The following is a 25,390-nucleotide window of genomic DNA, read 5'->3' on the forward strand; positions in this document are numbered from 1 at the left end:
TCTAGTCAAAAAAAAAAGAGGAGAAGAACCCGTTCTAGTTTATTCTATTTTGTTCTATTTATTTCAATATTATTTTTCTCTTTCTTTTTGTCCATTTTGGAATCTCTTTGAGTTGAATCTGTTTTGGATGCTTTGGAAAACACATTGGGTTTGATTGGTTTATGTTATATTAGAACCTTTGAGAGTCACTGGAACATACTTTGAGAGTTGAGAGTAAACACTTGTGAGTGAAACACTTGAGAGTAAACACTTGTGAGGAACTTTTTATTTTTAATGAGTTTGTCCATTTTGCATGTTTCTTTAATATGGTTGACGGAGAAAATAACAACCATGAAGTAGAACAACCCGGGAGACTTCAAAATATCCATATGGAAGCATTGTTGGGAGAAATGCGGAGGATGATGAGGGTTGAGATGAATGTCGTCTATGAAAGATTGGACGAAGTTCAAGCAGAAGCACAACAAAGGCAACCACAAAATTTGCCTAATCAACCGATGGGAGTAGGAGAATAATTAAGAATGCCGAGAGATTTAGCAGCTGAAGATTACTACAGTCGTAGTGGAAACTCATCTGAAGGAGGCCAAAGGAGACATAGACGTGTGCGAGAGGGCATACAAAGAAACAATGACGACATTGGAGGAATGAAGTTCAAAATTCCACCATTCATTGGGAAGAACGATACATATGTCTACTTGGAGTGGGAGAAGAATGTAGAACAAGTTTTCAATTTTCAGCACTATTCCGAGATCAATAAGGTGCGAATGGCGTCTGTTGAGTTTAGTGAATATGCGCTTAGCTAGTGGGATCAGTTGGTGACTTCACGAAGACGTAATGGCGAATATCCGATTGAGACTTGGCTGAGATGAAGGCTATCATGAGGAGAAGGTTTGTTCCCGGCCATTACCATCATGATTTGCATCAAAAGCTGAGGAGACTGACTCAGGGAAGTCAAAGTGTGGAGGATTACTATCAAGAGATGGAGATTATTTTGATAAGAGTTGATGTGGTTGAGGAGCGAGAAGCGACTATGGCTAGATTCATGAGTGGGTTGAACCGAGAAGTCCATGATAGGCTTGAGATGAAGCATTATGTGGAGATTGAAGAGATGTTACATAAAGCAATCATGGTGGAAAAGCAACTCAAGAGAAAAATTTCTACGCGGATAACTTATGGTGCTGGTTCATCTAACTCAAAACCAAGTTACGAGAAGGAAGAAAAGTCAGTTGCTCTTCCAAAGGCTGAAGTGAAGCCAATTGTTGTCAATCAAGTTACCAAGGACAAATCTGAGGCTACTAGAACCCGAGCTCGTGATGTGACGTGTTATAAGTGTCATGGGAGAGGACACTATGCACATGAGTGCTCCAACAGAGGAACCATTATTCTCTTGGAGAATGGAGAGTTTGAATCAGAAAATAAAGAGGTGGTTTCTGATTCACTAGAAGAACTTGAAGAAATTCCAGCAAAAGGCGAGATATTGGTGGCAAGGAGGTCACTTAGTGTTCAAACTGCGATTGTGGAACATGAGCAAAGGGAGAATCTATTTCATAAAAGGTGTCATGTCCGAGATAAGGTGTGTTGTCTCATAATTGATGGTGGGAGTTGTGCTAATGTGGCAAGTGAAACAATGTTTAAGAAGCTTGGGCTGACTACGGAGAAGCACCCAAAGCCATATAAGCTATAATGGCTTAATGATGATGGTGAGATGAAGGGTAGTATCCAAGTACAGGTTCCTATTGTCATTGGGAAATATGAGGATGAGGTTTTGTGCGATGTTCTACCTATGGAGGCAAGTCATATTCTTCTAGGAAGACCATGGCAATCTGACCGGAGAACAAGCCATGATGGTTTCACCAACCGTTATTCTTTTGAGTTCAAAGGCAAGAAGATTATCTTAGTTCCGTTGACACCTCATGAAGTTTATCAAGATCAGTTGATTTTCAAGCAAAGGAAAGAAGCAAACACCATGAGCGACCCCACAAACACAATTCACCAAAAAGAGAGCGAGAGTTTGAGAAAAACCAAGTCAAAGGCCTGTGAGAGAAAACCCGTGAGGCATTCAAATTTCTTTGTCAGAAAAGGAGAGGTTAAGAGAGCTTTATTTTCAAAACAACCTTTGATTATGTTTGTTTACAAAGAAACTCTCATGAGTTTTTCTAACCTTGCACCGGTGTTACCGAGTGAGATAACATTTCTTTTGGAGGATTTTGAGGACGTATTCTCGTAGGATAATCCGAAAGGTTTACCACCTATCTGTGGTATTGAACACCAAATAGACTTTGTTCCTGGTACATCACTTCCAAACCGACCAGCTTATAGGACTAATCCCTTGAAGACATTGGAGCTGCAAATACAAGTTAATGAGCTCATGGAGAAGGGACATATTAGATAGAGCATGAGCCCATATGTGGTCCTACTCCTACTTGTGCCCAAAAAGGATGGAAGTTGGCGCATGTGTGTTGATTTTAGAGCGATCAACAACATCACGGTAAAGTATCGTCATCCTATTCCTAGGCTTGATGATATGCTAGACGAACTGCATGGTTCTTGTGTCTTTTCTAAGATAGATATCAAAAGTGGATATCACCAAATATGCATGAAAGAGGGTGATGAATGGAAAACTGCTTTCAAAACTAATCATGGGTTGTATGAGTGGTTGGTTATGCCTTCTAGGCTAACAAATGCACCCAGCACTTTTATGAGGTTAATGAACCATGTTTTGAGAAAATTCATTGGAATCTTTGTTGTAGTTTACTTTGATAATATCTTAGTCTATAGCAAGAATCTGGAAGAACATGTTCAGCATCTAGAAGCGGTTCTTACAACTCTTAGAGAGGAGAAGTTGTTTGCCAATCTTAAGAAATGCACTTTTTGTACGGATAACCTTGTCTTTATAGGTTTTGTTGTTAGTGCAGATGACATTAAGGTTGATGAGGAGAAAGTTAAAGGTATAAGAGACTGGCCAAGTCCTAAGACTGTTGGAGAAGTAAGGAGCTTTCATGGACTAGCTGGATTCTATAGGCGCTTTGTGAAGGACTTTAGCACTATAGCTGCACCACTTACAGAAGTCATCAAGAATGATGTTGGATTCAAATGGGAGAAAGCACAAGAAGAAGCACAAGAAGAAGCGTTCCAAGCCTTGAAAGAGAAACTTACATACGCCCCACTCTTAACTTTGCCTAATTTCCTTAAAACCTTTGAAATTGAGTGTGATGCTTCTGGTGTAGGTATTGGAGCTGTGTTGATGCAAGACTAGAAACCCATTGCATATTTTAGTGAGAAGCTTGGAGGAGCGACCTTGAACTATCCAACATATGACAAGGAGTTGTACGCGTTGGTTCGAGCGCTGCAAACATGGCAACACTACGTATGGCCCAAAGAGTTTGTGATTCACACTGACCATGAGTCCCTCAAACATTTAAAGGGTCAGCAAAAGCTCAACAAACGACATGCCAGGTGGGTGGAGTTCATAGAAACGTTTCCCTATGTCATCAAGTATAAGCAAGGTAAGGAAAAAGTTGTTGTTGATGCCTTGTCTCGAAGGTATGCTCTAATCTCTACTCTTGATGTTAAATTGATGATAATTTGAACAAGTTAAAGAGATGTATGACAAGGATCCTGACTTTAAAGATGTGTACAAAGCTTGTGAAAAGTTTGCTGCAGGCAAATACTATAGGCATCATGGGTTCCTTTTCTATGACAATCGTTTTTGTGTGCCTATTTGTTCTCTTCGAGAATTACTTGTTAGGGAAGCGCATGGAGGAGGATTGATGGGTCATATTGGAATAGCAAAAAAGGTGATGCAAGATCATTTTCATTGGCCAAACATGGTGCAAGAGAAGTAAAGAATATAAAGTAAAGAATATAAAGTAGTGGACAAGTCATGGTGCAACAAGGCAAAAGCCTAGTATTCGAAGAACTTGAAGAATATGAGGAGCCAAGTGAATGCTGGAGATGAAGAAGCTTTTCCAAAAACATCAGCAAACGGTGGTATAAGTATGCACTGAGACTATGGAGACGAAATAACTAAGGAAAGGAGGATTTCGATAAAGGTGTCAATGTGATGGTAACCACAAGACGGGGACGTAGATGTCATGAAGTATCGACATCACAAGAAGAGACGGAGAAGGCTTGAGAATTCGGGGACGAATTCTTATAAGGGGGGGAGAATGTAATGACCCTCACCAAGGAGTAAAATTCAAAATAAAAATCCCTGACCAAAGGATTGGAGAGGACGTAAAGGAAAGGTAAGGAAGAAAGGTAGAAAAATTACGGAAGGAATGTCCGAGAAATTCTGGACAGATCGAAAGATGGCCGATGGTACCATGTACCATGTACCGTACCGGACGTACGTGCACCGGACGTACCAGATGAACGCCGAAGGGAATTTGAGAAAATAAGGGCGGACCGAGAGATGGCCGAGTCGACCGAGACGTATTGGCCGTGTTGACCGGGACGTACTGGCCGTGTTGTACGAGACGTACTGCCCGAGTCGACCAAGATGTACTAAGCCGATAGTATCCGAGAGACCGAGAAGACTGTCCGAGAAATATCGAGAGAACCGATACTGTCCGAGTATTGCCGAGAGGGGAGCGTCCTGGCGAGACAAAAAATGTCGAGGACTGTCGAGGGCGCCGGACGAAGGGACGAGTTTTGTCCGAGAAAGGAAGGAAACGTGTGCCTTTGCGAAACTGACCAATCGCACTGCATGCATTCATGCAGAGAGAATTTTAGTGTTTTAATTGGAGTGTCGCAAGCTGATTGGGCGGTGAGATACACGCGCCACATGCAGCCAAGAAGGAAGCCACTTGTCGAAACGCACTAATGAAGAAGAAGGAGGGGTCTCACCTATAAATAGAGGCTCGCGACTTCATTTGCTCATTTTTCTCCCTTTGCTCTCAAATTTCTTAAACACTAAAGTCTTGTTTTCTCTCAAAGTCGAGAGAGATCGAGAGAGAGATCGAGAGAGAAAGAGAGATCATCGACACTTGCATCAAGAAAAGATCGAGAGGGAGCCGATAGAAGACGGTGTTGTGTCGAAGCGATCGAAGTAATCGAGAAGAGAAGCGGTTTGCGATCGGGAGAAAACCAAGAAGCGAGACGCACTTGTGATCAAAGAAAACCGAGAGCGAGTCAGCGGTTGCGGATCGAGAGCGAGACACGGTTTTCGGTTGAGTATAGACGAGAGCGAGAAGCTGTTGGACGCAAAGAGGGAGCGGTTTGTCTGATCGAGTGGCGGTGAAGTCCGGTAATCATCGACGGTAAAGGGTGAGTTCTGTGGTTTTGTGTGCAGTGCTGCATGGATCTTTAGATCCTTGCAGTCACCATTTGCGTGTTGCATGTAGACTAGATTCATGGTAGAATCAGTTTAAAGTTGATGCATGCGAAATATGGTAGGATTCATGCTAGATTCATGTTTAAATGAACATAGAATTTGAGCTAGGAATCACTATGAGAAAATGAAATTGGGTGCATGTTAAGTAATTGGAGTACTTAAAATTTGGATAAAAAGGTTGCATGCATGGTTAAATTGTGAAGGTTTTACTTGCAATATGTCTTGCTTAAAATCGGTTGCATGCATGAAGTAAATTGGTAAAATTTACTTGCAATTTTTATTGCATAATTTGGACGAGGTTAATTGCATGCTTAATTAGACTAAGAGGATTTAAGAGATTAAATCAAATGGCCTTGCATGCGTAATTTGGACATAAAGGATTTAAACGGTTAAATCAAACTGGATTGCATGCGTGAAGGAACTTGTTGCATTAATTTGCTTAAGTTGGATAAACCGGTTGCATGCATATAGAATGAACATAAGCTGTATGAATTGTTATTCTATTGCTTGTTGATTGTTGCATGCTTTTCTCTTGCTCGAGTTTCTTGCTTGTTATGCTTGATTTCTTGCTTGAGTTGTGGTAAGTATTTTAGCGAAGTCTCTTGAATGTGTTTCTCGAGTCTTAGCTAGAATAGTGAAGTTGTTACTTTGTTCCAATTGAAGTTTTGTCTCGCGAGAGTTCCCGACGACCACTCGCGCGGGACAATGTCACGGCTAGCTAGCTACTAGCGTGACCGTTACATGACGATGTAATTTTGGGGGCTCATGCTGGTTACCTGGGTGGTTTCAGCATGGGAAGTGTTGTGGAATGGAACAGATTATCGAGGGCCCATAGGTGAAGGATTCTAGGGTATTTCAAGTGTTCCTTGTTTTATTCTAGTCGTCCTTGCGAGTCGTGAAAGAGTTAAGAGTCTATTGTGTCCAAGTGAGTATGCCTACAAGCAGTCCTTGTACCTCTAGTCGTCTTTCTCTGTGTTTAGCGAGTATAGTTCGTCTGAGTGGAGTCGTGTCGTTCTATTTTCTCTCGCTTGTTTATTATTGTTGCTTCCGCTTTGTTTATGTTGTGTTGCTTTGATTACTTGCTTGCTTGCTTATTTTATTTGCTTGTTGGGGTAGTCGGGTTGGGAAGTAGAATCCTGTTTAGGAGAAAGGGGTGCCCAGGCTCACTGAGTAATAGTAGATTACTCATGAGAATATTTTGTTTTGCAGGAAGCCTAAGTAAGTCTAGAGCTGGAGCAAACATTAGGGTACCGGATAGGGTTTTTTTGTGTTCTTTGTAAAACCCTATGTATTTTCATAAGTGATTTATGACAAATTATCCGACTATCTTTATATATTGCTCTAATGATTTATTTTCAATGTAATAAACTATTGAAGTAATATATTCGGTTTTCGGGAAAAAGCATGGCAAGTTTGCAAATGGTACTCGGCCTTGTCCGGGTCAACACAACGCACCAGGCCGCAAGGGTTGCAAAGCCTAAGTAGTCTCAGTTGCGGGTGGAATTGTGCTAGGGAGGACCGGTCGGGAAGTCTGCAGCTTCCGTCCCTCGACTGGATCACCTCGGTGCAGTTCTGCAAGTAGCGTCCCGTGGCTGTCCGATGGCCTTCGTGGTCATAGAACGGTTCGGGGGCGTTACAACGGTCGAGATGTTGAAAGGATATGTGGAAGGTGTGTCACTTGCAAAAAAATCTATGTCAAAGGTACAACACAACGGTTTGTACACTCCCCTGCCTATTCCTACTCAGCCCTTGCATGATATTTCTATGGATTTTATGCTTGGTTTGCCTAGAACTAGAACTGGTAAAGATTCAGGTTTTGTGGTTATTGATCGATTTTCAAAAATGGCGCATTTCATACCTTGTCACAAAACTGATAATGCTTTGCATGTTGCTGAGTTGTTCTTCAAGGAAATTGTTCGTTTGCATGGAGTGCCTAAGTCAATTGTTTCTGATAGGGATACAAAGTTTTTGAGTTGCTTCTGGAAAACACTTTGGTCTAAACTAGGAACTAAGTTGCTATTCTCCACTACTTGTCATCCACAAACTGATGGCCAAACTGAAGTAGTTAATAGAACTTTGTCTACTCTCTTGCGAGCTTTGATCAAAAAGAACATTAAAACTTGGGAAGAATGTTTACCACATGTTGAGTTTGCATACAATCAATCAGTTCATTCTTCAACTAAGTTTTCTCCATTCCAAATTGTTTATGGCTTTAATCCTTTATCTCTATTGGATCTAACCCCTCTACCTTTTGAGTGAAAGAGCTAGCTTGGATGGGAAAAAGAAAGCTGACGTTGTCAAACAGATCCATGAGAAAGCTAGAATAAACATTGAGGAGAAGACAAAGCAGTATGCCAAACAAGCTAACAAAGGAAGGCGCAAGATGGTATTCAAACCAGGAGACCAAGTGTGGTTTCACTTGAGAAAAGAACGGTTTCCCGCTGAAAAGAACTGATGCCTAGAATCGATGGATCCTTTGAGATCACAAGAAAGATTAATGAAAATGCTTACCAACTTGATCTTCAAGGTAAGTACAATGTGAGTTCAAGCTTTAACGTTTTTGATTTAGTTCCTTTTGTGGCAGATGATCCAGATTTGAGGACAAAAACCTTTTCAAGAGGAGGGGGATGATGTGATCATGGATGGAGCTAAGGAAGATGAGCTTGTAGTTGAGCTTGAACCTGAGGAATATGTAGCTGAGCATGAACTAGAGGAGCTTGTTGCGGAGGAACAATTGTTTGTACCTGAATGACCAATGACTAGAGCAAAAGCTAAGCAGCTAAGGAATGCACTAACTGAGCTTATTCAAGAGCTTATGGCCAAAGAGAACATGGGAAAACCTTTTGGGGATGAAACCTATCAAGTCCAGCCCACTTTGAGTCTAATTCAAGTCCAAGAAAGCCCAGAATAATCACTTTATTTTGTGGTCCAAGAGCAGTGACGAAAATAAGTTCAAGAGTCACATTGGGAAGGGATACATGCACCAAGAGTTGAATCTTCATACAACTATCTATCTTTAATGTTTTTAGTTTTCAAGAATAATAAGTACTTGGCTTTGTTACCAAGTTTTCTTTCCTATATAAACTCATCTAAGATCAATGAAATAATAATCCAACTTTTTTATAAAACCATTTCTTTTCTTGAGAGTGATTCTCTTCTGTTCTTTGTGAACAAAACCGATTGCTTGGTGTGATTCTAACAATCAAAACCGACTATTTGGTGTGATTCCAATAGTCAAAACCCCGATCTCCTTGGTGCGAGGCTGAGAGATCCGATCTTTTTGGTGTGAGGCTGAAAGATCAAACCGGAATATCAAGAGTCTTTCCGCAACTCTTGTGCAACCATTCATTCCACCATCCTTATCCTTAGGGCTTCATTGTTTTTAGAATCAAGGTGTCTTTATCAACCAACTCGAAGGTGCCGAATCTTTGGAAGGATCATATCAAGTAGTATTAGAGCCTCAAAAATCATATCAGCGTGGACTATATCTCACAAGTCACAAAGTATCTTTATCTTTGATGGGATCATATGTTGTTTTTTTTTTTTTTTGCTTATCTTTTGATTTAAAGAAAAAGTATCGTTTGTAAAACTAGTGCAACGTCTAGCTGAAATTAGACTGAAAAACTATGATTTAAATAAAAACGAAGATCTTGACTCAAACCAGCGGAGGAGGCCCTTGTCGTAGCATCTCTTTTAATAAAATGGATTGACTTATCTTGTTTACATATGATCGGTCAACAAATGGTCAAGTGCTTAACCGACGATCAAACCATATGAAGAAATGGAGTACCAAGAGTAATTGGGTTAACCAATTGGTTTATTTCTTTCAAATGTTTTCTGCAAATAATCGTGAAGTGGTCTTCCTTGTTGTGAGGAACCCACTTGATCACTTTCCCATTTTCCCTGCTATTAGGAATCACGATTGGTTCCATTTGTTATTTGCTTCATGTTATTTGTTTCTATATAAATGAGAAAAGCCAAAAAGAAAAGGCAGAGAAATTTGCCTGAAGAAATTTGTGTTGTGTGTTTTTATCTTTGCTTTGACTGGGATCCTTATCAACATAGTACTGTTAAAATTCTTCGTCGATACTGAAACATTTGTATCTCGACAAATCCTAGATGTCCAGTGGAACAAAAATATGCTCAATCTAGTTTTGTATCAAAAGTAGGGTTAAGGTTAAGAAGGCCGTTATAAACAGGATCCTTTTGCAAATATTCTAAGAGAACGCACTTTGAAAAGCGACGCAAGGATTACGGAAAGTTCACGTAATTATCAACGTGGGGTTGTCCAACAAAAAAGTACTTTACATTATGATAATCTATTTGAGTACTTTACATTATGATAATCTATTTGACTTAGGACAACCCCAATAATAGGATATATTTTAGGGTCTCTTAAATTTGTTAATCAATAGATTATGGGAATAAAAATTTTGGGAATCTTAATTAAAATTTTTACCTCCAATGGTGGATTTTAATTTTGAGTCTCTTAATTTGAAATTATTTTTTCTGAAAATAAAAAATTTAAACTAGAATATGAAACTATTGCATTTGAGATATCTATACTAGTATTTTTGCAGCAGTTTTTGCTCAAAATTTGGTTTTGGAAAGTTTTGCTTAAACGAACATATATTACTCAATTAATAGAAAAAGTGTGTGTTCAACATACATATATCGTAAATTTACCGTATATAGTAAATTATAGAATTTTGAGAAGTTTATAATTTATAACTGATATATCTAAACTTAATTAAAAGTTTAAAAAATTATAAATATTTAAAAATATTAAATTTTCAAATTAACACAAACGAGTTATATTACATGACGGGTTACATGATATTACATGATTAAATTGATAATACAAAAAAATAAAATTTCATTAATATGAAACTTCAATACATGTTAAATCATTATTTTACTATTTTAACAACACCAATATAAAATATGTCAAATCAAACTGCAGAACCTCCACAAGCTGAAGCACTGAAGGATGCTATGGAGTCATACTTCAACGCTCTTCAAGGTTTTTTTGCTGCATTGTCATGGAAGCATGGCTGGTACTGTGACTACACTTTCTTCATCCATACAAGCCTCTGAAACAAATTGTCGATTCCAGCTTCCGATTTTTGCAGGGTTCTGTCTCACTATACGGTAAAAAGACTCTATCTTCTTTTGCTTATTGATTAAGAGCTTAACCGTGCTATCACAGGCATGATCAAGCTGGAGAATCCAAAGGATAACGGTGAGTTTGTGGACTCTCTTGAGAAACTACTGAAGTTGTGTTAAGGAACCAGTGTACAGATTGACGAGCTTGAAGCTTGCGTTTACCCACTGCAAGAGTTTGGTCTCATGAAACAAACAGCTCCTGTAGCTGAGAGATTACAAACAGATCCAAGAACTCACCACATAGCTTCCATCACACTCAGAGTATCCACACATCGACAATCACGGAGCCAAGATGGACGATCTTTGAGGATTTCAGCGACATATAGTCATTTAAAAAAAATCAAGTTTATACATTTATTCTGATCACAAACACAAGCCATCGAAGAATGAAACAAAACCACACATATACCTTCATGGTTTCTAAACTCACGAGACCGCAGGTGAAACTTAATCGAACATGCAGAACAAAACTGTCGCGAATTCTTACTATCAGAAAACTTACCATGAGAAAGAGGTTCAAGCTCCTCCGATTCTGTCTCCTCTGATTTCAATCGATTCAATCGATTCAATCTCCTCTGACTGATTCGACTCCGAATTCAATCTCCTCAGATACAATCTCGTCCAAGTTCAATCGGGCCAACAAAATAATTGAGAGATTCACGACAGAGAGCGAGAGAGAGAGGAAGGGAAAGAACACAATCGGGCCAAAAAAAACTGCTCTCAATAAAACTCTTCACCCAACCCTACGCTGACACGTCACGGTCTCTTATTTGAAATCGAGTATATTAAATAAGAGAACTCATCTTCTTTTTTTTCCTTTCTGATTTTTTTTCTTTCTACTTTTCCACTAAAACTCTTCCTTAAAACCCCCGTTGGAGATAATCTTATATTATAAAAACAAAGTCCTTACCTAGTATTCTAGTACTATATAATTCCGTACAGATCACAGCATTTTTATAAATTTGTTTACTTTTTGATGTCATAATAGCATCATTCACCAGATCAATGTTTCTCATTATTACTAATAAGACCTTTGTAATAAGACCTTTGCCATTAGTTATAAGTATTACTAGATTTTAACCCTCGGTACACCGCGTGCATATAATTTTTATTATTATATATATTTTATATTGTATTTGTTTGTTAAATATTAGATGTTTTGCAAATAGAGGAATAACTAAATTTCCCGACCGTTTGTGCGGCTAAAGGTTTATATTAATTTTTTAACTCGCAATATACTTCATGACCATTTGTTTGTTATATTTAGTTTGTTTTATTTAGTGTTTGAGATTTTATTTTGATTATTAATTATTATAACAAAAAAGAAAGGATCTGAATAAATAGTAAGTCATTTTCATAATGATTTAATACTTTTACACAATCTTAGTTAGATCAACTTAATTTTTATGTAACATTCTAATATTAATAGTATTGACAAATAATAAAATGAAGATTTAACCCGTGTTACAAATTTAATAATATTTTATTAATTCCAACATGTCCTCCTGATAACCATCTATAATATAACCATATAATATAGTATTTTTAAAATTTTAATTTTACATATTCGTAATATTTTAAAAAAATTTCAAGGTTATATATATTAATTATAATATTTAAATATATATGAATTGAAATTCTTCTTACGTTAAGAATTAAAGCTCACAAGTTTTGAAAAACATAATAGGAATCAAATTGTTGTTTGTTGTAATTCACTGAAGATGGATCTCCATAACCGACCCGTACAAGCCCAAGTTACAAGGCCAATTGTCGTTTCCTATTCCTATTGTAATTAGGATTATGATTCTATTGAGCTTAGGGCTTGTGTACCCCTATATATATATATATATATATATATATATATATGTACTCTTACCATTGAATGAATAATATGACCATAAGTTTCACAACACGTTATCAGCACGAGTTTGCTCTAAAGTTTTCGAATTCACAAAACTCATCACGAGAAAATACCCTAACCCTAAATCGCTAAAAACCGCACATCAGCCCTTGTTCGTTCAAGCTCGCAATTCATTACAGCTCGTGATCAGCTCGTTGTTTCCGTGGTCTTATGGCCCCCGGATCAATCCATTCAACCCAATCCGTGATTAAGGTAAGCAATCGAACTCATCAGACATATATATCGAATCTGATCTCTAATTGTATTAGAACCCTAAAATCTACATATATACAATCAACAAATCTAAATCCTAAAGTTATAAACCTAAATATCCTGAACCCCAAGTCGCGATTTTTGAAACCCTAAATTCTAAAAACATTAAAATTCGATTGTTTGAGGTTAAAGATTGTTTAGGATAACTTGATTGTTATTGGCTGTTTGTTATATGTTTTGCATGAAACCCTAAAAATTGAAATCACAAAATCGAAACCCTAGGGAAAACCTAATCCTATCCAAAAGAGAAAACCCTAATACCCAAATCGTTTGCATTCCTATGATGTTTTCATATTCATACTAGATCACAATTTGTTTAGGATTGTTTTCATGCATAAACTAACCACGTGACCATGTAAGAAATCACTTACTAGGACTAGCATGATTCGGTCTTAAAAACCGCATGGCCTAGTCTAAATTGATTGCATGATTAGGTCTTAAAAACCGCATGGCACAATCTAAATCGGTTGCATGATTTTGATTTAAAAAATATTTGCTTGTGTGTCTTATTGATATCAAAGATCAACAATCTTCAATATGCTTCACTTAATGTCCCTGGTGACAACTATTTACAATGGGCTTTGGATACTTAAGATTAACCTGAAATCAAAGGACTTTTTCGAATACATTGAGGATAACAACGAGGCCACTGAAAAGGAAAGATATAAGGCGATTATCCTCATACGCCATCATCTTCCACTGAGTCTCAAAATCAGTACCTCACCATTGAGAATCTTCTTGACCTTTGGGTAGAGTTGAAAAATAGATATGATCACCAAAAGACGGTGCTTTTACCAATAGCCCAGTTCGATTGGAAGAATCTCAGAATCCAAAATTTTAAATCCGTGAATGAGTATAACTCAGAACTGTTTAAGATAGTTTCAATCTTGAAACTATGTGGTAAGGAGGTTACTAAGGAAGACTTTCTAGAGAAAACATTCTCAACCTTTCACACAAATAACATACTGCTTCAACAACAGTATCATGAAAATGGTTTTACTACATATGCAAGTCTAGTCTCTTGTTTGCTACTTGCTGAGCAAAACAATGAGTTACTGCTGATGAACAGTGAAATGAGACCTCCTGGTTCTACCCTATTACCAGAAGCCCACAAAGCTGATATGACCAAGAAAGAGCCTAAAGAGAATAAAGAGTCTAACTACGTCCATAGAGACAAGTATCATGGTCATGGCCGTGGTAGAGGACATGGTGGTCGTGGCAATTACCAAGGAAACCATTATGATGGTCAAGGACGTGGGAATCGATCCGATTTTGGTCGTGGTCGAGGTAGAGGCCGCGGAATTTTTAAACCGTAACTCAAAACCAAATCCGTTTGCCACCGATGTGGTATGGAGAACCATTGGGCAAAAACATGCAGGACACCTAATCACCTTGTTGATCTCTATCAAGAGAGTGTGAAAAAGAATCCAGAAGGTAACTTGGTTCATCTCGATGGTGAAGGAGATTTCGACCATGAGAAAGATGATCTAATGGATTATGAGACTTCGGATTGCCTAAAAGAGGATAATTAAATTTCGACACCTATTGTTTGATTTATTTTTGATTTCTTTTAATTTCCATGTTTTATGCCTTTGGATTTTATTGAATTATGATTTTGGTTTAAATTCAATTACTTTGTTACCTTTAAATATACATTCGTTTGCTTTATTCCTTTATATCTAAAAAATGATTCTTGTCCATATTAAGTCATGACTGAGGACAAGAACATACTTGTGGTGGATAGTGGATCAAGCCACATGATTTTGAAGGACAAGAGATATTTTTTGAATCTCACTTTGAAAAACGCCAATATTAGCACAATAGCGGGTACAACTAGTCTCATTGAAGGCTACGGCCAGGCCCATATTCTTTTACCTAAAGGCATGCATCTTGAAATATCATATGCTTTATATTCACCCAGCTCAAAAAAGAGCTTATTGAGTTTCAAATATATTCGTTTGAATGGTTTCCATATTGAAACTAAGGGTAAAGGGAACGAAGAGTTCCTACACATTACTGAGATCACCCAAGGTTTTAAGAAAGTCCTAGAGACTATAACCGCATTATCTACTGGCCTTTACTATGCCAAAATAAATATGATAGAAGCTAATATTGCAATTAACAAGATGTTCAATGAACAATTCACTTTATGGCATGACCGGCTTGGCCATCCCGGTTCAAACATGATGTGTAAGCTAATCTTAAATTCAAAAGGGCACACTCTAAAAAAGAGACGAGTTATCCCTAAGAATCTCACGTGTGTAGCATTTTCACAAGGGAAACTCATTATAAGGCCATCACTAGTCAAAGTAACTAAAGAGACTTTAAATTTTCTGGAAAGGATACAAGGAGATATTTGTGGACCAATACACCCACCATATGGGAAATTTAGATATTTTATGGTCCTCATTGATGCATCGACCAAATGGTCGCATGTTTGTCTATTATCCACTAGAAATTTAGCGTTTGCTAGATTGCTGGCCCAGATCATACGTCTGCGAGCACACTTTCCAGATTTTCCACTTAAGACTATACGTCTATATAATGCTGGTGAATTTACATCCCAAGCATTTAATGATTATTGTATGTCCATGGGGGTAAGTGTGGAACATCCCGTGGCACATGTACATACACAGAATGGTTTAGCTGAATCCTTCATTAAACACATTCAATTGATTGCTCGACCATTACTCATGAGGTCGAAGCTTCCTGTGTCGGCTTGGGGACGCACAGTATTACATGCAGCAGAGCTTATACACATCAGGCCATCTAGTGAGCATAGATATTCACCATCCCAATTACTCACGGATCATGAGCCAAACATATCCCATCTAAAGACATTTAGGTGTGCCGTTTATGTACCCATTGCCCCACCACAGAAAAGAAAGATGGGACCTCAAAAGAGGATGGGAATATATGTTGGATATGATTCTCACACCATCATTAAGTATCTAGAGCAAACCACGGGTGATCTGTTTAAGGCTAGATACGCGGATTGTTAGTTTGCTGAATCCGAATTCCCTACATTAGGTGAAGAGACAAACGAGTTGGTCAAAGAGATATCATGGAATCAAACATCCTTGAATTGGCAAGATCCCCGTACTCTGGAATGTGAAGCAGAGATCCAAAAGATTATACATTTACAAAAGCTAGCTAATCAATTACCAGATTCCTTTGTTGAGCCAAAAAAAGTTACAAAATCGTACATACCAGCTTGTAATGAACCAGTACGTATTGATGTTCCAAAGGGAAATAATCAAGTTGCTACAGAGGCTAAGTGGTAGACCAATAGGTTCCAAAGATAAGAACCCTCAGAAATCAAAGAAAGGTGCAATTAAATCCGAGGTTAAGGAAACCATAGACATGACCGCGGTAGACCCTATGGAACCAATCAATGAGGTTTGGGACGCCAAACCTCAAGGTCCTGAAGGTATTGATAATAATGAGATCTCAATAAACTATATTATGTCTGGAATTCAATGGAACTGAAAAGATGTCGACATCAATGAAATATTTGCATATAAGGTATCACTTGAAATGAATAAGGATCATGAACCCACGTCTATATTAGAGTGCACTCAAAGATCAGATTGGCTAATATGGAAAGAAACCATAAACGTGAAGTTGAATTCATTAAAGAAAAAATGTGCTTGGTCCGATCGTAAGGATACCATTCGATGTAAAACCAGTTGGACACAAATGGGTTTTTGTGAGGAAGAGAAATGAGCATAATGAAATCGTGAGATATAAGGCACAGCTTGTAGCACAAGGATTCTCACAAAGACCGGGGATAAATTATGAGGAGACATACTCCCCTGTGGTGGATGCAACAATTTTTAGATTTTTGATAAGTCTAGCTATAAGAGAAAGTCTTGATATGCGGCTAATGGATGTAGTGACCGCATATTTATATGGTCCACTGGATAATGAAATATATATGAGATTACCATAGGGTATTGAGCTCAAAGATAAGAAAGATTCTCGAGAACAGCACTGCATAAGGCTGAACAAATCCTTTTATGGACTGAAACAAAGTGGGTGTATGCGGTACAATAGACTGAGTGAGTACCTAGTCAAAGAAGGCTATAAGAATGATCCCATCATTCCATGTATTTTTATAAAGAAGTTTGCAAACAAAGGTTTTGTAATCATAGCAGTATATGTGGATAATTTGAACATCTTAGGAACCTCTGGGGAAATTGCCCAAACAGTTGAATATCTCAAGAAAGAGTTTGAGATGAAAGACCTAGGTAAAACTAAGTTTTGTTTGAGATTGCAGCTTGAGTACTTAAATGATGGAATCCTTGTGCACCAAATGGCATATACTGAAAAAGTACTCAAGAGATTCAATATTGACCAGGCCCACCCTTGCCTAGCCCAATGGTTGTGAGAAGCCTCGGTTTGGACAGTGATCCATTTGGTCCAAAGAAGAACGATGAAGAAGTTCTCGGTCCTGAAGTGTCATATCTTAGTGCCAAAGGAGCTTTAATGTACTTGGCTAGCCACACTAGGCCAGATATTTGTTTTGCCATGAACCTCCTATTAAGATTTAGTTCATGTCCGACCCAAATGCACTAGAACGATATCAAACATATATTGCGTTACCTACAAGGAATGATGGATTTGGGTCTATTCTATACTAACCATAACAAAGAAGGTTTAGTTGGTTTTGCTGATGCAGGTTATCTATCTAATCCACATAATGCTAGATCTCAAACCGGCTATGTGTTTACAGACGATGGTACAGCAATTTCATGGCGTTCGATGAAGCAGACCATTATGGCCACTTCATCTAATCATACAGAAATTTTGGCTATGCATGAGACCAGCCGTGAGTGTGTTTGGTTGAGATCAATGACTCAACACATCAGATCAGATTATGGCATGGCCGATGATAAGGAACCGACCATCATGTATGAAGACAACACAGCCTGCATCGCACAGCTCAAGGACGGTTACATCAAGGGAGATTGGACGAAGCATATTTTGCCTAAGTTTTTTTCACACATGAACGACAAAAGGCCGGTGAAGTTCAAGTGGTACAAGTCCAATCTAGTGACAACTCAGCCGATCTTTTCACCAAGTTATTACCAACATCAACATTCAGGAAGCTCACACATCAGATTGGGATGCGTAGACTCAAGGATCTTTAGTGATGTTTAAAACAGGGGGAGTAATACGTGTTGTACTCTTTTTTCTTCACCATAGTTTTGTCCCACTGGGTTTTCCTGGTAAGGTTTTAATGACGCAGCATCCCCAAGCGTATTATGATGATCTCTTAGCATCTACACGGTTATGTCATCCAAGGGGGAGTGTTGTAATCCACTGAAGATGAATCTCCATAACCGACCCGTACAAGCCTAAGTTACAAGGCCCATCGTCGTTTCCTATTCCTACTGTAATTAGGATTATGATTCTATTGAGCTTAGGGCTTGTGTACCCCTATATATATATTTACTCTTACCATTGAATGAATAATACGACCATAAGTTTCATAACATTGTTTTATTTGTTTGAAAAGGATTCAGAGATAGAATATCTTCAATACACAATAGAAAGTGTGGTTAAATATATCAAATTTTCTGTTTTCATATTGATTCTAGAAAAATACGGGTGAACCTTTTTGTTCATCCCCTCTCCTCTCAACCAATAAAAATTTTCTATCTAATTTTTTAATTAAAGAATAAATCAAAATTATATCAAAAAGCAAAACAAATTAAGGAAACAAATTTTGTATACTTTTAATTAAGGAAAGTTAAATATTGGCTTGGTTTAGATTTTTAAAATTAGAACAAAATTATGTGTCGGTTTGGGTTTACAAATAAGGTGATTAGAGTTTAGATTTTACAATTCAAACGAAATTATATATCGATTTGGGTTTACAGATAAAATGGTTAGGGTTTAGATTTTAGAATTAATACAAAATTATATGTCGGTGTGGGTTTACAAATGAGGTGGCTAGGGTTTAGATTTTATAATTAGAACAAAATTATATGTCGGTTTGGGTTTACAAATGAGATGGTTAGGTTTAAATTTTACAATTAGAATGAAATTATATATCGGTTTGGGTTTATAAAAGAACGGTTAAAGTTTTTAATTTTATAATAATGTATACAGATTTTATTTCCTTATTTTATAAGAGGGTGAATGTATATATTTTTTAATTATATTTTTTTTAGTTGCAATGATATGTAAAATATTTAGGAAGCAAAATCTGAAATAAAAGCTATTTTTGGAAAAGTTTTAGGGATTAACTTTGTAAATAAGTACAAATAAAAGGGTTTAACCCAAAATATACTTCAAAAATGTATATATAAATAAATAAGATCGTTTCAACGAAAATTAAAATCCTTCATATAAATTTCTTTACACATGTGTCGAATGAGTTTGGTACTAAGTAATCTAATTTTTCATTGAGCAAAAATCATTCTAAAATGGACAGAGGCGTGTCCTATAATATATTTTCAAGCCATATTCAATTTATTTATTAAGAGTATATATAAATATATAATTATTTGGCCATGTTAGACTGTTCCACTTGCACATGCTAAAAGGTTGTCCTGAAAATGTATTGCTATAAGAAAAATCGAAGTTTCTCGCAAACTGTGATGATTTTATTTCATTCTTAAAATGACTTTTTCATATGAAAATAAATACATAATTACGAATTATATTACCTAGCCTGCTAGCCATAACATGCAAGAAGGGTTAATGTTTGAACTGATGGAACTTTGTTGGTCTATCCTGTCATGGACGGGTTTTAGTCCCCTCATTGACGTGGTTGAATTTAGCTCCTCGTATGTCAGCTATATTCGTCAAATGCAAATCATGAAGAAAATTTTTGATTCTCCAAGCTGCAATCTAATAGTTACTCCTCCGAACTAGTTTCTACTCAGATCTGCCAGCAATTTATCGTAGGCATCGTAAACAGTTTGTCGATCGTATGTGTTTTTTTAAGTCTGCCAAATTTACGAAACCTAAACCAAAACAGTACTTGGCATATACGTCGGGCCAACACTCGGTTAAGACTTTTATATAAGTCACCCAATGATAAAATATTACAACCATTGGCGTACATAAAATAGGTTAGAATAACATTATAACACTTTACACATAAAGATTGCAGCATATACATGATAATTAAGATTACATTTAAGATTTAGGGCTTAGGGTTTTACGGTGCAGGATTTCAAATATACATGATAATAACAAAATTAAATATTATAAAATTTAAAATGGAAGACATAATATGTAAACCAAGAGAAGCTAGAAAAAAATTAACAAAATATCGTTAAGTCTGACAACAGTATGTAAAAGGTTATAATGTCTACAAGATGGTAGAGATATTAGAAATCCTATACCGTAAAACCCTCAGCCCTAAATCTTAAATGAAATCCTTAATATGAAAATGGAACCAAAAGCAAAACATGCGAATGATACTCTCATATTTATATACCATAATATGAAATTGAACTCTATCGAACCTAAATTTTGCAACTCTAGTTAAAATTCATAACCTAGAAATAAAATGCTTTTGATTTGGAGTACAATCTCCACATGGACTTCCCATTTTTTGACTATTAGACACAACTTACTTTTTCATTTAAATTAAAGAAATAAATTATTATAAAGATTTTCCATTTAGTTCAAATGGTATTTAAAGTCATAATTTCCGAATATATAATCTTTAAACTAATTGAAACATTGACCATGGACGTTAGGATATATAATAAAAGTGGAGCAATCAAGCCACGTTTGATGACTGCGAAACGCGTCAGATACGCGGGACAAGTACATATCAAACTTAAAAGATAACCACACCGTCTTATTTTATAGTCATCATATGCATGACATTTACTAATTAATCCATGCTTTTATTATTTTATGGACGTACAGAGATCATCGTCATCATCTCCTACTTTTCAAAGCCAAGTTATAGTAATATTGATCTCTTCCGAACCCAACCAGCTGACGTTATTTTCTCTTTATCTTGTTTTGATCTATATGGATTTGATTAAACCAAGTAAAACCATACGTCCCATGTAATTTAGATTTACTTTACTGGTTTGTGCATTAAACTGTTTTCGTGGTTTTATATGAGATAAAAAATTCGTATACTGTATGTTGTTAGACGAAAAAAAAAGATGCGGACCAGATAAATTATTGAGTTTTGCTTAGAAGCATTAAAGTATATTGTGCTTAAAATCATTACAGTATTGGAACCTTTTGTGGCTGCTTAGTGGATCAAGATACAAAAAAAAAAAAAAAAAAAAAAACAAGTCAATTTCATTAAATAAGGTATTATATAAGCACAAAACAAGCCATACATTAAATTTGAAATTGTAAAGCCCATAGTTTGTGAAACCTCATGTAATCAAATTAATTAAGATCTTGCTCGTATATATAGCCTATATAAACGGGATATAACATTGCATAATATAATATGTATCACCATGTGTTTGCTTTGTGGACATCAGTACATGTGGTGATACATGACTAAACTGTTAGAATGACCTAGGACTTAACGTTGATACCAAAAAAAATCATAAGACTTAGGGTTCTAAGTTCTAACATAGAGTTTAATTATGCGGCATTTTGGCTTTAGTATTATGCGGAAAAAGAAATTGATGTGCACCAATGAAGCATTAGAAAAATTGTACATATCAGATGATTATCACAAATTCACAATAGCGATTCTTATTATACAGTCATATCTACTTATCCAGACATTATTAGTTAAATTGAACAGACTAATAATATAAGTATAAAACCAACTCGAACTTCAAAATGATTAGACTCTACATCGAATCCAAACACGCCACTCTCTTCCAATCCAACTACTCGATTTCTTCAGAGTCAATTGTCACCGTGGGCTCCTCTGGAAACAGAGAACGTGTAACCAACGTGCTGGAGTCGTTTTGGTTCCTATGCTTCGTCATGTGACCCCCAAGAGCTTGCCCTATCGGAAACTTGAGGCCACATAGTGGACAAGAATGTGTCGTTGTTTTAGGCTTCTTAGTGAGTGAAGATGACTGATCATCGGTCTCGTTTATGGGCTTCTTGTGCTTTGCACGGTGGCCTCCCAAAGCCTGGTACGATGAGAACTCCTTCATACACGTCTTGCATCTGAAAACACGTCTCTGATCTACAGAACTCCTACATTCTCCAACTCTTGATAACAGCATCAGACAACTTTGCGCGGTATCCTCAATCATCTGATCATTATTCTTACTTCTCGCAGACATGATTGAGTTGACTGAGTTTTATTGTTTCACAAAAGAGAAAAAAATTTCGGTTGGGGTTAGTTAGTTTGTGTTGCTGCTATAAGTATTTATGGAGAAGGCGATGGGTGAGTAAAGATGTAAGTGACGAAAATACCCTTCCAGACTAGCTGAGCTGAGTAAAATCATCTCATGTATTATTTTACTTTCTACTCTAAAACTAAAGTGAGTAGATAATATTTTTCTTTCCAATTGAGTTTAGAATAAAAAAATATAGTACTAGGGTTGAAAACGCCCTAAGAAAGTAAAAATGATATTCATGTAATGAAGTGGGAAACTAATTATCCCTCGAAAGAAGGAAATAGTCGTTAGTTAATAAATCCTAACTTAACATTGTATCAGAGTCCGAATATATATTGGCCTGTTAATTGTCACTCTCACTAATTGATGGTTCAAAAGAATATTCAATTTCACCGAGATAGTTAAAAGACTTTTATGTCGAGGAGATGTGACTCATTCTTTCAAGATTAACGACTAGAAGAGTCATTATCTTGAGAGGACTTGTAGAAAAAGATTCTACATTGGAAATGTGAGAATAACATTTCGTTGTATATAAAAGGTTAGAGTCAACTCATTCATTGTCAATTAGTTTTAAGTTAGAAGTTTGTTATAAACCCTAATTTAAGAGATAACAAGCAGAGTGAATGTTTTGACTGTGAGCAAAAGTTAAATGTATCGGTGACATCAGTTTGTTACAATGACCACTCGCAAGCTGTAGTGATATAAAGTAAAAGACAAATCGTAGCATTTTTCTGACGGGGTTGATTAGCTCATTAAATTCATATCTTACAATTTTTGTAAAATAAGATTAGAATTTTGGATATTATAAATTTTCTAGTATTGGAATTGAATTTGAAATAACTAAAAAATATTATTGACAATGAATTACAAATATTATAGACAAATTCACTTATATAAATGACGTAAATATTCAAATTTATGAATAAGAATATATCAATTATCGTATTTTAATAGTTTATCAAACTATCAAAATGCAAATGATGCATATTTAGAAATTGAAAACTTTTAAAAGTCTTAGCTGTTTTATGAAATATTATAGAATATTTTATATCATTATAGTTTGAAGATACAACATAACAATTATTATATAATATGAGGTTTAAGAAAGATATACTTTCCTATATAAACATATGTAAATTTACGCAGCAGAAAAAAAAGTATATATAAATTTACATGATTATTAATTTATGATATTATTGGGATCATATTTTACATGAGAATTTTAAAAAAATTATTATCTTATTATCTTATCGAATTTCGTTATTTTTTACACTGTCCTGACTTAGGACTATCTAAATTTATTAATTTATAGTGTTTATTAATTTATAGAGATTTTACTGTACAAGTTTTTCGCCACACAATTCCTTTTGTACATGTTAGTTTAACCGTCGGGTCGGGTATATGTTTCACAGAAGCCACCCACTTTTAACCGACAATTTTGTTAAATTGTTAAAACTTTTTTTTTTTTAATTGTTAAAACTTAAATATATAAGAAGCTACATTTTAACCGGAGATTCTTTTTCTAAACGGATGACAACAAAATCAAGATTTGCAAACTATTCAATTTTAAATTCACGACATGGCCTTTCTATTGTCAGTCACACTAGTCTTGACTTGAGTACTAAGCACACGGAGTTTATGCGGCATCGTGGCTTCGAGAAAAAAAGTAGTTGTGCGGGCATCGCGAGAAGTTGAGCAATCAAGGTACGTTTATTGACTTCAAAACGCGTAAGATGCGCGGGATAAGTAAGGGGCATATCAAAATGATCAGAGACTTATTATATAATATTGAAAGAAACACCAACTTGAAATAATTTTTTGCATGTTTAAGGTTGTATGGATTACGCAATAAGTGGAGTAATCAAGCCACGTTTGAGGACTTCGAAACGTGTAAGATACGTGGGACATGCTATAAAATTGATCAAAACTCTTTTAAAAAAAACAGTTTTTGAAGGATTTTAATTTTTTTTTCATTAATTATGTCGCTATAAAGTATACAGAAATTTAATCTTTTTCTGGTTTTCTTTTAATTTTAAAAAGAAATATATATATATATATATAATATTTTTAGCTTTCGAATGTCAATGTTTTAGCTATAATTAACATTGACATTCTAATAACGGATAAATTAGCACAACTGTCCATGTTTTACCGCATCTTAAACAATGTTTCCGATTTGGTTAACCGAAACTTTCTAAAAGAAATTATTGACAAGGAAAAACACTAAAAATATTAGTTAATTAAGATATAATAGAAAATTTAAAGGATTTTTATACCATTTTGTATATGTAAAAATATTAAATTTATAATCACTTTAAAGTTTTTTGAGGTACGACAAAGAACGCAATAAGTGGAGCAATCGAGCCATGTTTGATAACTTTGATACGCTAGACAAATACTGAAAGTACATATCAAAATTATAGTCGCAACTAAAAGATAACCATTTGTTCTTATTGTATAGTCCTTATCTACCAATCCATACTCTTATTATTAATGTACCGTACATATCATCTTCATCTTCCAGTTTTCGAAGCCTAGATGTAATTCCTAACCCAATCTGACGCTGCGTGTCTTCCTTTTTGTCCCTAAAATCATAATTTTCTCGAAATTATTAAATAGCTCACATATTCTAAGTCCAGATCACAATAAATAATATTACTCAAATATCATACAAATTTGGTGATATTACCATAAGCATACATTTTTTTTACTACTACCATTTTCAAATATATTTTATATACACAGCATGTTATTATTAGGAAAAAAGGAAATTACAAATAATGCCATTGCTTTTTAATTCCACATCAGAAAAAATGCATTGTCACGTCAGCAAACGTGTATTAAATAACTTAGCTATAAAGCGATGCAATGGTGATGACGATTAAGTTATGGTATGTTGCGGCTGATTTAAAGAAAATGATTGAGACATTGAGTTATGAGTAAACAACTGACTTACAAGCATAACCCAGCCTAGCATTACATGTGACTTAATGAAACCTATCTGAGTCATGAGAAAATGGTTGAGTTACAAGTATAACCCACACTACAAGAAAACATGGTTTTTACGACTACAGTTGGTGATTACATATGTAGTCGTTATTTTTGGTGACTAACTAATGACTATTGGGTGACTATTTTACGACTATCAATATTTGGTCGTACATTAGTCGCATTTTTATGACTACATATAGTAGCCGGTATAATAGTCGTAATTTAGCGACTATTTTATGACTATATTGCATATCAAAACAAATAGTCACTAATTTAGCGACTATTTTATGACTATATCGCATACCGGAACAAGTAGTCTCTAAATAGTCGTCAATTTAGCGACTAATATGCGACTCAAGGTTAAGATCGCTAAAAATTCACATCTCAGTCGCTATTTAGGAAAATTAAAAAAAAAAATTAAAGTAT

At 35.9% G+C, this 25,390-nt stretch overlaps 1 protein-coding gene and 1 pseudogene across 1 annotated transcript; one reads left to right on the forward strand and one right to left on the reverse strand.

Moving 5' to 3' along the window:
* The first annotated feature begins 1,702 nt into the window (after nt 1-1,702).
* Nucleotides 1,703-2,224, forward strand: LOC147942527 (uncharacterized). The gene has a single exon (XM_087456101.1). The coding sequence runs from the start codon at nt 1,703-1,705 to the stop codon at nt 2,222-2,224; it is 522 nt and encodes a 173-aa protein (XP_087312227.1).
* A 19,284-nt stretch (nt 2,225-21,508) lies between these two features.
* Nucleotides 21,509-21,916, reverse strand: LOC104698862 (zinc finger protein ZAT7 pseudogene; annotated as a pseudogene).
* Nucleotides 21,917-25,390: the final 3,474 nt, after the last annotated feature.

This window comes from Camelina sativa, chromosome 6 (genome assembly GCF_030686135.1).
Source record: "Camelina sativa cultivar CO46 ecotype springtype chromosome 6, ASM3068613v1".
In the NCBI taxonomy this organism is placed as follows: Eukaryota; Viridiplantae; Streptophyta; class Magnoliopsida; order Brassicales; family Brassicaceae; genus Camelina; species Camelina sativa.

Coding starts and splice junctions, on each gene's coding strand:
- LOC147942527 (XM_087456101.1), top strand. CDS start 1,703: ATGAAGGGTAGTATCCAAGTACAGGTTCCTATTGTCATTGGGAAATAT.